The sequence below is a fragment of the Cricetulus griseus genome, chromosome 6 (genome assembly GCF_003668045.3).
Source record: "Cricetulus griseus strain 17A/GY chromosome 6, alternate assembly CriGri-PICRH-1.0, whole genome shotgun sequence".
Lineage (NCBI taxonomy): Eukaryota > Metazoa > Chordata > Mammalia > Rodentia > Cricetidae > Cricetulus > Cricetulus griseus.
In genome coordinates, this window is record NC_048599.1 from 153085689 (window position 1) to 153100388 (window position 14700).

The window sequence follows — 14700 nt, forward strand, 5'->3', positions numbered from 1 at the left end:
AGGTTTGAGGCCAGCCTGGGAAGACACTATCACAAAAAAAAAGAAAAGAAAAGAAAAGAAAAGAAAAGAAAAGAAAAGAAGAGTGTGGCATGTAGGGATGCATTTCTGTCCACAGGGGTGATGATGGGGACAGATGGATCCATCCTTACCCCCGTTTTTGTCATCCTCCCCCCACCAGGTCTCCAAGCCCAGGACCCTCCTTCACAATGTGGCTTCTCCTTGCTTTCGTCTTGCTGGTGTCTGCAGGTGAGGGACACCAAAGTTGGGTAGTGGTCTGATGAAATGGGGTCCCCCTTTCCCTAGAGTATCTGCAACCTAGGACCTGCTAACCATACTTCACCCAGAGACCCCTTTATGATTCTATCCCAACCCCGTCTGAGCCACCTGCTAAATGTCTGTGAATCCTCAACCACGAGTTATCAGAAGTTCTGGAGGTGCTGAGCCATCTGAACCCTTGAACCTGAGTTCCAAGACCATTCCTTAGTGCTGTGTGACCTTGGGGAAACTTTTACCTCTCTGGGCTTCAAGTGCTTTCTACCTGTGACCGTCACCGTGAAGTCCTAGTCACGTCATATAGGTAATGTGTAGGACAAGCAATCGGGCTGGTTGAGACACAGGATGTAGGTTTGAATCCTGTGGCTGCCACTTCCCCAACTCTGCAACTCTGGTTTCCCAACCACAGGATGGAGGCAACTATCCTCCATACAAATTCAATGTGGTGTCCCATGAGGTGTGTGAGCATGATGGAACAATTTGGACACTCCAAGCAGGGCACATAGCATTCACAAATAATGACCATGTGAGGTAGAGGGCTTGGGGAGATGGCCCAATGGACACAGTGCCTCTTGTGGAATCATGAGGATCTGAGTTCAGATCCCCAGCACCCCTCAAAAACCAGCAGTAGGCCTGTAACATCCCAGGGCTGGGAGGTGGAGAAGGGGATCCCCAGGCTTGCTGCCATTCAGCTAAGCCAATCTGTGAGCTCTACAGTCAGTGAGAAAACCTGTCCCCCAAAATAAGCTTGGGACTGGCAAGATGGCACCGATGGTAATGCCGTCAAGCCTGTATAATTGAGTTCAGAGCCCATGAAGTGGAAGGAGAGAACCACTACTGCCTTCCTTGACCAGGGAGCAGGTTGCAAGCAGGGATGGCCACTAAACCAAGGTCACCCTGGGTGACAGGCCAACTCCAGACCAAACTCTACCACATCTTGTGGAAATTTTCAATGTAACCTGATGCTTCCTGCCCTGGAGAAATTGGAGGGGGTGTCCATTAACGATCCCCCTGCTCCCCACATGACCTATGCCCAGGGCTCTCAGCCCTCCCCCATGGCAGGCAAGCCTCCTCGGGTTCTCCCTGTGCTCTGCCCCTGCTGTCTGCTGCACCCAGCCAGGGCCTCCGCCCTCCTCCAGCTGGGACTGGCTGGGTGCAGCCCGATGCCCAGCTGTTCAGCCAGTGCCCTTCTCCACAGGACGACCTCACCCTTCCTCTGCTAAGCCCCTCTCTTGCCACATCCGCATTCCCACAGCCACCCAGGCCCTTGGAGGACAGAGGGCAAAGTGTGGACATTTGGCTTGGTTGTAACAGTCCAGCCCAGGAGCTGGGTGTCTGTCACAGTCTTGACCTTGGAGGAGAGGGGCAGCCACATGGCTCAGTATAAGGAACTGTAGCCTCTGATGTCTCAGTTATACTATTGTATGTGATGCCATTCTCTGTATCTCTCTCTGTCTCTGTCATTCTCTGTGTCCCTGTCTCTGTCTCATGAACCAGGTCCCCCCTTATGAACTTCAAAGAATGACCTTAAACATTAGTGATCCTGTTTCCTCTGTCTGTCTCTCCTACTACCTATCTTTGACCTTGAAATCCCAGCTTTATGTCTGGCAGTATCTGAGTGTGGTCTGGGGTGGTGGAGGACTGTCCATGTCTGACTATTCACCCTGTAGATGGGTATCTGGCTCTCTGAGTTTGACCGAATGACTTGTGGGTATAACACATTTTTACATTGTGAGCACATGTGTGTACATCTAGTATGTGCACATGCATGTGGATGCCAGAGGTCGATATCGGCTCACTCCTCAGGCACTGACTGCCCTTTTTTATTTTATTATTTATGTGTAGGAGTGTTTTGTCTGCATTTTTGTATGTGCAGCTTGTGTGTTCCCTGGAACTGGAGTTACAGATAGTCGTGAGACGCCATAGACATTAAAACTGGGTCCTCTAGAAGAGTAGCCAGTGCCCTGAACCAGTGAGTCATCTCCAGCCCCACCTTCGTTTCTTGACACAGACCTTGTCAGTGGCCTGATACTCACTCATTAGGCCACACTGGCTGGCTGGAGTACTCCAGGGACCCGACTGACTCCAGACACTGAGGTTGTAAGCATGCACCACTGTGCCTGACTTTCTTTGAACGTGGGTCCTCCTGCTCACAAGGCAAGGTCCTCCTCACTGAGTCATGTCCCCAGCTTGAAACTGCGGTTTTCATGTTGGCTGTTGTAACTAGGTCTGTGCAGATGTCTGTCATACTTTGGCCATACCTGTGTCACCAACCTGAGCATCCACATGGATACCCCATAAATAAACGGGTGTGCTTTGTTTAAAGTAACAAATGTACTGTGATCTCAGAGCCTGAAAAGACTTAAAAGAGAAGGCTGCCCTGAGCTCAGACCACCCTAGTTACAATGTAAGTTTCAAGCCAGGCTAGACAACAGAGTGAGGCCCTGCCTCAAACACCAAAAGAAATAAATCAATTAATAGTGTTACAAGCAGTTACAATGTGTCAGGTACAGTTCACACACATGTGCAGCCCACACAAAGGCACCTATAGGCTCCTCTTATTTTCATGGCCACCCCCACAGTTTTACAATTGAGAAAAACAAGCACTAAGAGATCAACTTCTGGCTGGGAAGACAGCTCAGTCAGTGAGCTGCGTACTGTGCAAGTGTGAGGACCTGAGTTTGACCCTCAGATCCTGTGTCACAAGCCATGTATGTCATGCAGCACTTGGAGGATGAAGACACAGTGGGTTCCCGAGGCCCACTGGGCAGCCGGCCTAGCCAAGTCAGTGAGCCCAAGGTTCCGTGAGAGTAATCCAGACCCCGTCATCAAGGAACCCGTAACTGAAGAATGACACCAGAGATCGTCCTCTGGCCTCCATCCATTTACATGTATACACCCATGCAGACACAGACATGCAGACACAAGAGTCAACGCTTCATGGCAAGGACAGGCAGCAACTGTCAAAACCAGGATATTCAGCTTCAAGACAAGTGTGTGTGTGTGTGTGTGTGTGTGTGTGTGTGTGTGTGTATGAGAGAGAGAGAGAGAGAGAGAGAGAGAGAGAGAGAGAGAGAGATTCATGTATGCATACCTTGCAGTGTGGGTGGAAGCAGAGGTTAACACTGAGTGTCTTCCTTCATCACTTCTTGTTTATTTCTTTTTGTTTTAAATATTTGTTTCTTTTATGAGTGTGTGTGTGTGTGTGTGTGTGTGTGTGTGTGTGTAGGTATCCCTAGAGGCCAGAATAAGGTCTCCTGGAGCTAGAGTTACAGGCAGTTGTAAGCCATCATGTTGGTGCTGGGATCTGAACTCAGGTCCTCTGCAAAAGCAATTTGAGCTCCTAACTTCTGAGCCATCTCTCCAGTTCCCCATCTTTTCTTTTCTTTCTTTTTCTTTTCTTTCCTTTGAGTTAGGGTCTCTCACAGACTTCACCATTGCACTAGCTAGTCAGCAAGCTCCTGGGGTCAGCCCGTCTCCCATCCCCAATCCCAGCACATGGCTGACACACCTGGCTTTTTATGTGGGTGTTAGTGGATCCGAACTTGGGTCCTCATGCAGCAAACACTTTACCCAGGGAACCAAACCCAGCCCAAAGCAGGGATTCCTTCACCCCCAGACAGGGTTTCTCTGTGTTGCCCTAGCTGTCCTGGAACTTGCTCTATAGACCAGGCTGGTCTCAAACTCATGGATCTGCCTGCTTCTGCCTCCCAAGTGCTGGGATTAAAGGGGGGTATTTCTCAGTGAACAAAGGGGGACCGCCTGAGTGAAGCTTACAGTAAAGATAGGTGAAGCAGAGGTAGGGACGCTGAAAAGGCAGGGCTCAGAGAGAGATGCACTATCTGTGTCTCCCCACAGCTCAGGACGGTGACAAGGTACTAGAGGGCGAGGAGTGTGCACCCCATTCGCAGCCGTGGCAAGTGGCCCTCTTCGAGCGTGGCCGTTTCAATTGTGGTGCTTTCCTCATCTCCCCACACTGGGTGTTGACTGCCGCCCACTGCCAGACCCGGTATAAAGGCAGGGTATGGGGGTCCTGTGGGGTGTGGCTGTGACTGGGAACTTCTAGGTTTGGGGCACCTGGACTGTTGGGCTTGAGTGGGGAAGTAACCCAAATTCTTGGTTTCTGAGGGACCAGGAGGCTGGAGGTGAAGGCCCTGGGTGAGAAGGGGTGTGGATTCTGCCACTGTAGATCCCTAAAGTGGAAAGAGAAGGCTGTAAATGTCCCATCTTGTGGGCCCCTGATGGGAGAGGTGTCTAGTAGATGAGAATTTTCTGTCTGAAGAAGGAAAGGGGCCAAACCTCGGGTTGAGTTCCACATGTGTGCCTGATTTGGGACTCCTGGTTTTGTCTGTTTGTTTTCTGAGAGAAAGTGTCACTGTGTAGACCAAGCTGGTCCAAAACTTACAAAAATCCACCTGCCTCTGCCTCCCAAGTATTAGGGTTAAAGGCATGCATCACCATACCCTGCGACTCATGGGTTCTTGAAGGGCCATGGCTGGAAGCATTGGCTTTAAGGACTTGAGAAAAGGAAAAGAGATTTCGAGGTTCTCAACGGGTCAGAAAATCGCAGGGTGTCCACTCTTTGACCCCTTTGTCTATTCCTTTCTGGTAACTACTCACCGGCCCAGCTTCATGAGAGTGCGCCTGGGCGAGCACAACCTTCGAAAGCATGATGGCCCAGAGCAAGTGCGCTCCGTGTCTAGAATCATCCCACATCCGGGCTACGAGGCTCGCACCCATCGGCATGACATTATGTTGCTGAGACTTCTCCATCCTGCCCGGCTATCATCTCAGGTGCACCCCGTGGCTCTGCCTACACGTTGCCCCTTTACTGGTGAGGACTGCGTGGTGTCAGGCTGGGGCCTGTTATCAGCCAACAAGCCTGGAGACTCAGAGAGTCACAAGTCACAAGGTGCGTGGAAGGATGGAGCTGGATCTAGGAATTCCAGCAACACTGCCCTCCAGGGTCCTTGGGTGGAGGGCACAGGGACCAACGGGAGTGAATATACTCAAAGCCATCTGTCCTCCTCAGTGAGACTCCCCGATACGTTGCATTGTGCCAACATCAGCATTATCTCCGAAGCATCTTGCAACAAGGACTACCCCGGTCGAGTGTTGCCCACCATGGTGTGTGCTGGAGTAGAGGGCCGTGGCACCGACTCCTGTGAGGTCAGAGCCATGTGGGGGCTTTGGGTAAAAGAGGGGAATAAGATGTATCCTAGCTTGCTTTTCTGTTGCTGTGATAAAAAATACTCTGACCAAAAGCAACGTGGGGAGGAAAGAGTTTATTTAGCTTAAAGCTCATAGTCCATCATGGAGGAAAGGCAGGGCAGGAACTCAAGTATGAACCTAAAGCAGACACCATGGGAGGATGCTGCTCACTGACTTGCTCACTGGCTCCTGTTCAGCTGGCTTTCTCTTCTTCCTTTCTTCCTTTCCTTTATTTTTTTTAATGTGTTGAGTGTTTTGCCTGGATATATCTCTGTGCGCCATATGTGTGTAGTGTACATGGAGACCAGAAGAGAGCCTTGGGATTGAAATTACAGACAGCTGTGGGTGCTGGAATCAAACCTGGGTCCTATGCAAGAGCAGCCAGTGATCTTAATTGCTGAGCCAACTCTCCAAGTCCTCAGCTTGATTTCTTATATAGCCAAGGCCCATTTGCTAGGGGATGGTGCCACTCAGTGAGTTAGATCCTCCTGCGTTGACCAACAATGAAGACAACTTTCCACAGCCATACTCTGGGCAACCTCACAATTGAGACTCCTCAGAAGATCCCAGTCTGTGTCAAGTTGGCAGCTGAAGCTAACTAAGACAGAATAGGACATGTAGGGTAACTTGAATTTGCTTTGGGTCAGAGACAATGATGAGTTTAGGTATGGGATGGGATTCCAGGAGAAGTTAGAATCATGGTAAGAATGGAAGTGGGGTCAGTGATGTGGACGTGGAGGAGATTACATGGTCTGGGAAAGCATGGGGGAGAGCTAAGAAGGGGAGTGAGTTTGCTTTGACTCAGGATGGGAAATATGTTGGGGTTGGCATGGGATGGCATGGGTTTGGGGGAGGGGTGAAGATGATGCAAAGATTGGGATTGGCTTGTGTTTGGCAAGCACAGGTTTAGTTGGATTTTGAATGGGGAAGATGTATGGATTGGATGGAATCTGACTTGACTTTGTGCCATGGGGCTGTTAGTGTGAGATGGAGCTGAACCTGCGTGGGGGTGGGGGTGGGGGATGATGAGTGCTCTTGGATTGTACTGAGTCAGAGTAGGCTTGGATTGGTTTGGGCTAATGTTGGAATTTCCTAGGGTGAGTGAGGTTGGTTTGGCATTTCGTTGAGATGAGGAATTATGGTTAGTTAGATAGTGGATTGGGAGTGTGACTCAGTTGGTAATGTCCTAGCATGCACAAAGCCTGGGTTCTATCTCCAGCACCATGTTAACCAGGCATGGCAGTGCACACCTGTCATCTCAGCTCTTGGGAGGTTGAGGCAAGAGGATGAGCTGTTCATCCTCTCACTACATGGAATGAAATATTGAGGAAACCCCCCTTTCTCCCCACAGGGTGACTCTGGAGGACCCTTGGTCTGTAGGGGTGCCCTGCAGGGCATCGTATCCTGGGGTGATGTCCCCTGTGATACTACCACCAAGCCTGGTGTCTACACCAAAGTCTGCAGCTACTTGAAGTGGATCCGGGAAAACATGAAAAGGAACTGACTCATTGGCCCACAACCTAGGCCCCTCACTGACCACCTGGGACCCTGACCAAGAATCCCCCATAGCTGGTCAGCAACCCCATTCCTACTGAAGACAGAGCTGAGCCCCTCTGCATACTGTTAGCCAGGGCTCCTCTCCTCCTGAGGTCACCTGCTTAACACCAAGAAAACAGTGTTTTCCCAGCACTCTCGAGGCAAAAGCAGGCATATCTCTGAGTTCAAGGCCAGGCTGGTCTAAAGAATGAGTTCCAGGACAGCCAGGGCTACAAAGAGAAAGCCTGTCTCAGAGGAAGAAAGAAGGAAAGAAAGAAAGAAACAAAGAAACAAACAAACAAACAAACAAACAAACAAAGAAACAAAGAAAGAAAGAAACAAAGAAAGAAAGAAAGAAACAAAGAAAGAAAGAAAGAAAGAAAGAAAGAAAGAAACAAAGAAAGAAAAAAACAGTGTTGATCCAACTTTCTCTGTAGGGTATGACTTTCTTTAGGGCATGAGGGGAAATGGATGGGGACTAGGATATAAAGTCTACTGTTCCATGTCACCTAAGGTCCCCTTCCCTGGGCTAGGGAACATTACTTTGCTTATTTGGACCAGATATGAGATGTTGGATCAGGGGCCTGACCTCACTCATTCTTTGTTTTAACATCTGTGAAATGGGTTAACATAATACTTATCTCCTAGGTGTCTGTAAAGATTAAAGAGTCATTCATCTTAATGGATCAGAACAGTGTCTGCCACTTTGTCCACAATCATAAACTGTACATTCCAGTGAGAGGACCCAACAAATACTAGATTTCCAAGAGTCACCATTAGTTCTAGGCTTCATGATGACCAAGGCAAGAAGGCCAACACTCTATTTCCTTTGGCCACATTGATGACATACAGTACAGGCTTCAACACTGTGAGATGCCTTGCTCATTGTATCCATGTCTCATTTGAAGCCTGTGGCTTTACCATCAAGTTTATGGGAGTACAGTTTCTGATTCTCTTCAGAAACCCCAAAATGTAATTCTTGGGGTCACTGAATGTTGAAGCCTTTGGTCTTGGTCATAGAAGTGGATAGATTAGATTGAGTGAAGGGTTGTCATTGCAACTTCTGATATTATTTTTATTATACATATTTATTTTGTGTGTGCTCAGAGGTCAGAGGACATATATTCTAAGAGTTGACTTTCTTCTAACATTGGGATTGAATTCAAAAGCTGATAGAGACACTGATCCATCTCACCAGACTCAGAATATTTTTGTTTATTTATTTATTGCTTCATATTAGCCAAGAATGACCTTGAACTTTCTGATCCTCCTTTCTCCACTTGCTGGTTTTACAGGCATGCACTACCACACCTGATTTTACATAGCTCAAACCCAGGACCTCATGCAAGCTAGGCAATCACCCCACCAACTGACCTACGTTCCCAGTTCCCACCAACTCCCCCACACACACTTCTTTTGGAAGACAGGGTCTCACATAACTCAGACTGACCTAGAACTTGCTATGTAGCTGAGCTGGCCTTGAACTCCTGTTCCTCCTGTTTCCACTTCCCAAGTGTGTGTACCAGGCTCTGTGTTGATAATCTTGATGGGGGAAGCCAGTTAGTTAGATCTTTGGGACTTTGAGGGACATGACCTTAAGTTCCCTTATCTAGGAAACAAGGAATAAAAAGATCATTGTGACCCCCAACACTGTGGGTGAGTGACACTCCCCTGGGATAGCCTGACTTCTCATATTCTTGGATCAAAGAGTGATCAGGCTGTGGTAATACGCATTCTAACTTATTTTAATTTTAATTTTATTAATTTGTTTGAGACAGCTCTCTATATAGCTCTGACTGTCCTGTAACTCACTATGTAGACCAGGCTGGCCTTGAATTCAGAGGTCCACTTGCCTCTGCCTCCCAAGCACTGGGTTTAAAAGTGTCTGTCACGATGCCTGCTCCTAAACTTCTAACAGAAACAATAAAAATCAGTGATCTAGATTCCAAGTCATCTAAGCAGGTAAGAACCCTGACATTCTTAAAATCAAGGTTTGTATTTGCAGGAAGCTTGTAGCCCTCTTGGCTACCACTGGTGCAAGGAATTTGTTTTAACTACTGGTTTCTGAAGATATGCTGGGTCTTGAGGTACAGGGCCTTCCTGAGAAATGTGTGATGGGGTCACTTGCTCCTCCACTCTCCTATTGCACCCCTTCACCGCCATCACAACCCAACATTGCCATTCTGGCTATGGCCCCCAGATCATACACGGCTCTGGGAGCAGTAGGCCCTGCTCCACCCAATCTCAGCCCTGGGAAGGTGTCCAGGGTGACCTAGGGCCTGCAGGACAGCAGGTGCAACAGGTCCCTCCCCTCCCACAGCTGTGAGGGTGGGAGTGGGGAGTCCACCTCCCTCCGTCAGCAAGGGCAGGGCCTTGGCCAGCATCTGGGTGCCAACAGGGCAGGGGCGGGGCTGGGGGGGAGAATAAGGGTTTTTAAAGGCACTCTGAGGAGGCTCCTCAGCTCCAAGCTCACTGCCTGCTGCTCCTGGACACCTGTCGCCATGTGGTTCCTGACCCTGTTCGCAGCCCTGTTCCTGGGAGAGACTGGTGAGACAGTGCGGGGAAGCAGGAGGGGTCAGAACCCTGACTCTCATGCTGCCTTTAGCCCTGGAAATCTCTTTCCTATTTCCCCTTTCTCCCCACCCAGCTGTATCTCAAAGCATGCCTGCACCTCTCCCTGCCCCTGCACACTGCCAAGTCCCTCACAGTCCTCATTCCCATATCAGTTCCCTCCCATTTTCCAGAACTTTCTCTTCTCTAGCCACCTGACCATCTCTGGGATTCTCCAGTCTTTCCAAGGAACCCAACCCCTTACAGACCTTGGGACCTTGGTTGCCCCCCCCAGTTTACCTATTTTTCTAGAACCTAATAGTCCAACTCCTGAGTTAGGAGCTTCCCCAAACCCCACACCTAGAGACTTTGGCTGTCCAGCAGCTGTCAGCCTTCAACTGTGTCGTCCAGTCCCAACAACAACTGGCCCCCCTTTTCTGGAGTGGGGGATCTGCCCATGTCCCTTCTCACTGGGTTTTCTGTTTGGTCTGGTTTGGGGAGGAGTTGGGTGGTGAGAGCAGAGGTATCCTCTTCAATCACTCACCGCCTTATGTCTGAGGCAGGGTCTCTCACTGAACAGAGCACTCCCCCATTTGGCTAGGCTGACTGGCCAGCAAGCCTAGGGGATGCTGCTGTTTCTACCCCCAACTCTGGGGATACAGATGCACATCACCACACTTGACTGTTTTTCTGGGTTCTAGGGGCATGAACTCAGGTCCTAACACTTGCATGGCCAATACTGTAGCAACCAAGCCATCTCCCCAGTTATTGGGGAATAGTTATAAGACAGGGTCTCATTATGTAACCCAGATTTGCCCACGGCAATCCTCTGCCTCAGCCTTCTGTGTGCTGAAATTATAGTTAAGAGCCACCATGGCTGGCCCAGTCTCCCCCCCATGCATGCCCGCCTCCCACCCTCAACCACAGGCTCCTCATGACTTCTTGCTCCACCCCAGCTCCTGTCATGTCATGACTGAGTCCCACAGCTACAGTCCCCACTCTGCCCAGGACTTCCCAAAGATCCCCAATATCTGAACCTAGTACTCCATAACAAGTGGGACTTCCTCTCCATCCCACGGTGGCCTGGCCTGTTTTAAATCCTTTTCCACTCCTGTCCATGGCTGCCTCCAAGAGAATCCTGAACCTCTCAATGCCCTCAGGCCATTAGCCCCACCTCCATGAGAAACAGAGCCCTTCCACCACATTGCCCCAGCATCTCTTTCTCTCATTACTTGTCCATCTCAAACTCTGTTCTCAGGGAGCTCGGCCCCTCTCAGATACCATCCCCACCACAAATCCTAACAGGAGCCCACCCCTCACCTTAACCCTATCCCATTGACCTGGAAACCCCTCATTCTCTCCAGCCCAGCTGGCCCCTTCATGCCCAATCCAGGAACCTCACAAATATTCTTGGGCTCCCTTTCCTGGCCTCATTTATTCACTCAAGCCTAGTTCTCAGAGACGTCAGTCCAGGCCCTGACTTCTTCTCAAGCCTTGGAGACTCTCAATGCCTCTGATTCCACTCTCATTCAACTAAGAGCCACTGGATTCTGGAAATCCCACCTCTCTCTCTCTCTCTCTCTCTCTCTCTCTCTCTCTCTCTCTCTCTCTCTCTCTCTCTCTCCTCTCTCTCTTCTATTGTCCTGCCATCCCTTAGTCCCAAGTTCTAAGTGACCTGACACCATACCCAACTCTTGCTCCAGAAGCCAGCAGCTAAGTTATTTCTGTCCCCACTGCAGAGGTCTCCCTATCCAGGACCAGCCACCTGTGGGTCCCTTCCCCCAGATCCTCTGGCCATATCCCGATGCCAGCCCTGGTCAGCTGTAGCCCCCAACAGCACACCTCCCTCTCTGAGCCAATCCCAACCCCACTGCTCTGTCGCAGGTGCTGCACCTCCCATCCAATCTCGGATCATTGGAGGATCTGACTGTGAGAAGAGTTCCCAGCCCTGGCAGGCAGCTATATACCACTACACCAAATTCCAATGTGGGGGCATCCTGGTGGACCCCAAGTGGGTGCTCACAGCTGCTCACTGCTACAGTGAGTGAGTACAACCAGGGCCAGGGAAGCAGGGTGGCAGCCAGAGAACATGACTCCAGGCCAGGGTTGGGTACTGAGGGCAGGAGGATGGGACCGGCTGAAGGCTGAAAGGAGGGGCAGAGCTGGGCTAGACCCCTCTAGCCATGAGCTCTTGGGTCTCTCTATGCTCCCTCCAGGTTTGTGTTTGATTCCTGTTTCTTTCTTTTCTGTCTTAGTGTCCATGTGTCTCCTGTCTGTAGTCACAACTGAGTGTCTCTGTGGCCATCTGTCACTATGTGTCTCCCCATCCAGGTCTCTGCTTAACCCTCTCTGGGTCTGGGTCTCCATCACTACTGACCATACTAGAGAACAGGCTTAGGGGGCTCCCTGAGGCTAGGAAGGGATCTCCCTGAATACAGATGAGAGAGGAGTCCGCACTCTCCCCAGACCAGCTTGGCCCTTAGGACCTTCGGTCCACTCTGAGGACACACAGAGAAGGGCTGGTCTGAGCTGGAGCTGGGTGAGGGCAACTGAGCACAGAGGGAGAGCAGGGTGCTGTGGGGGCAGAGAGCTCAGGCCTTGGGCTGTGGGCCAGGCCTCGCCTGCTGGGGAAGGCACAACCCAGTCACAGGTGCAGCTGAGCAGCTCTCAAGTCCTCCCCCTTCTCCCTGCCCCCTCTCTTTGTATGCTCTGTGTGTGTGTCTATGTGTCTGTATGTGTTTGTGTATGTTGTGTATGTGTGTGTATGTATGTGTGTATGTGTGTATCTGTGTGTGTATGCGTGTGTATGTGTGTATCTGTGTGTATGTGTGTGTACACACGCATGTCCACATATGCATTTCTGTCTGTCTCTTCTTCCTCCCTCCTCCCTCCTGCCTCCTCCCCTCCACCCTCCCCTGCACTCTGCCCAATCTCCCTGGTTCCCTCCTCTCATTCTCTCCATCTCTCTCCCTGCCCCCAGCAAGTACCAGGTTTGGCTGGGCCGCAACAGCCTAGATGAGAATGAACCCTCAGCTCAGCACCTGTTTGTCCACAAAAGCTTCCCTCATCCTGACTTCAACATGGACCTCCTGAAGAACAATTCCCAAAACCTTGAGGCGGACTATAGCAATGACCTGATGCTGCTGCAACTCACCCAGCCTGCTGAAATCACGGATTCTGTGAAGGTCCTCAGCCTGCCCACCGAGGAACCCACGATGGGGAGTACCTGCCTTGCCTCAGGCTGGGGCAGTGTTGAACCCATCGACTGTAAGTCTGGGCCAGCCCACACAGACTGAAGAGGGACTCATGGGTCTATGGGAGCAGCAGAGAGGGCAGGGCTGGGGTCTGCTCACCACCCTCTTGCCCCCTGACCCACAGTCGAATACCCAGAAAACCTGCAGTGTGTGAACCTCAAGCTCCTGCCTATTGAGGAGTGCATCAAAGCCCATGCCCAAAAGGTGACAGACCTCATGCTGTGTGCAGGAGACTTAGAAGAAGGAAAAGACACTTGCGTGGTAAGTGAGCACCTCCCTGTCATGTGATGAAGGCCTGAGAGAAGGAACTCAGATCCTTGGTTCCACTTCAACCCCATTCAGCATTCAGCAGGTGCTCCTCACCCTTCCCTGTGGAAGTGATGAGTTCTGGGAGGGGAGAACCCTGTAGCTGGTACTACTTCTTTGTGACTTGGCTTCAGGGATTGTCCTGTCTGTCCCCCACTCTAACCCCGTATCCCTGTAAAAGCAGGGCTCCCAAGAGCTGTAGTCAGCCCCGGGTTGTCAAGCGGAACTCAACTTCAGGACCTGCCTCACTCCTGCTCCTTCTCCTACTTTCAGGGTGACTCAGGGGGCCCGCTGATCTGTGATGGTATGTTCCAAGGTGTCACATCATGGGGCCCTGCCCCATGCGGCAAACCCGACAAGCCGGGCATCTACACTAAACTTATTGAATTCGTCCCCTGGATAAATGAAGTTATTAAGGAACACTCCTGAGTGATACCCTGTCCCCTGTCCCCTGACTCCTAATAAAACCCACCATGCAGCAAATGAGCTCAAGTTCTGACATTTTCTGGCCTTCTGGAGGTGGGTACCAAGTCAAGGCCCAACCAGCTGAGGTCAGGACTTCCACAGTGGATCTCAAGTTTGTGGCAAGGGACAGGTGTACGTGTACAGGTGGTCAAAGGGATGGACTGAGACAAATGCCAGCAAAAGGCTCAGACCAAGTCAGGGATGCCACATGAGTCCGCTGGGGCAAGGAAAAGGCTCAGATCTCAAAGGTAAAGTTAGAGACATCAGGAAGGTCAGGCCTAGCAGTTGACACTGAGAATTTGGACTGCCGACCTGGTTTTATTGAGTCTGGGAAGCCAGAAAAGAGGGCGAGGTGTTCTATCAAACCTTGACTTCCTGAGGAGGGGTCTGTCCACAGTAGGGCAGGGACCGTCCTCAAGACTGGGCTACAGAGTGTCCGCCTGGAGCCCCTGGAGGGGGACTACTTGGATGGGGCTGGACCAAAGGATGGAGAGTGGCTTAGAGGCGTGGCCTGTGGGGCGGATCATCGCCCGGCTTGGGGGCGGGACCACACTGCTCTGGCTGCTTGGGACCGTAGACCAGTGTCTGCTCAGAGAGACATAGCCGTATTAGAGGACTTCCAGAGTGGGGTCCTTGCCAAGACTCAGACCGCAAAGGGTGGATCCTAGTGCTGAGGAGCGGGGCTTGCCACCTATCTCCCGAGGGTGCTGCCTGCTCTCAGGGGAAGCGTGGGGACCTCAAGGGAGGTCTAATGGTGACGGAGTCACAGGGGCAGAGGCGGAGGCATCTGGCTGCGGGGACTCCTCAGTGTCCTGAGAAGCTGTGGAGCCCCCCGCGGGGGCAACCTCAAGGTAGTTCACTAAGCTGCTTGCAACAGACTGGTTCTGGGTAGACTCCGAGCTCTGTTCGGAAATGGGCAGCTCCTGCAATAGGCGTCTCGAGGCCCAACGGAAGTAGCTGACCCTCCGTTCCATAAGAGGTGTAGTGTAGGTCCATATCCGCACTTGGTTGAGGAAGGACAGAGTTCCTGTGGGAAGGAACCCGGTGGGCACTCGATGCTGAGCCCCACCCCGGGCCCCACCCTGGCCCTGGAGGCTGACCCCCT

General features: G+C 51.2%; 1 protein-coding gene across 1 annotated transcript; it reads left to right on the forward strand.

The window, feature by feature from the left end:
* The first annotated feature begins 206 nt into the window (after positions 1-206).
* Positions 207-13559, forward strand: LOC100754155 (kallikrein-1). The gene is made up of 10 exons (XM_027420836.2): positions 207-246; positions 4132-4282; positions 4902-5185; positions 5306-5442; positions 6836-6984; positions 9518-9567; positions 11455-11614; positions 12551-12837; positions 12949-13085; positions 13404-13559. Exons 1-10 carry the CDS (start codon positions 207-209, stop codon positions 13557-13559), a joined length of 1551 nt encoding a protein of 516 aa, XP_027276637.2.
* Positions 13560-14700: the final 1141 nt, after the last annotated feature.

Excerpts from the sequence above, each read along its gene's own strand:
- LOC100754155 (XM_027420836.2), top strand. The coding sequence starts at position 207 with ATGTGGCTTCTCCTTGCTTTCGTCTTGCTGGTGTCTGCAG. Across the intron at positions 5,443-6,835 it reads GTGGCACCGACTCCTGTGAG|GGTGACTCTGGAGGACCCTT; the intron begins GTCAGAGCCATG and ends TTCTCCCCACAG. Across the intron at positions 6,985-9,517 it reads CGGGAAAACATGAAAAGGAA|CGCCATGTGGTTCCTGACCC; the intron begins CTGACTCATTGG and ends CTGGACACCTGT.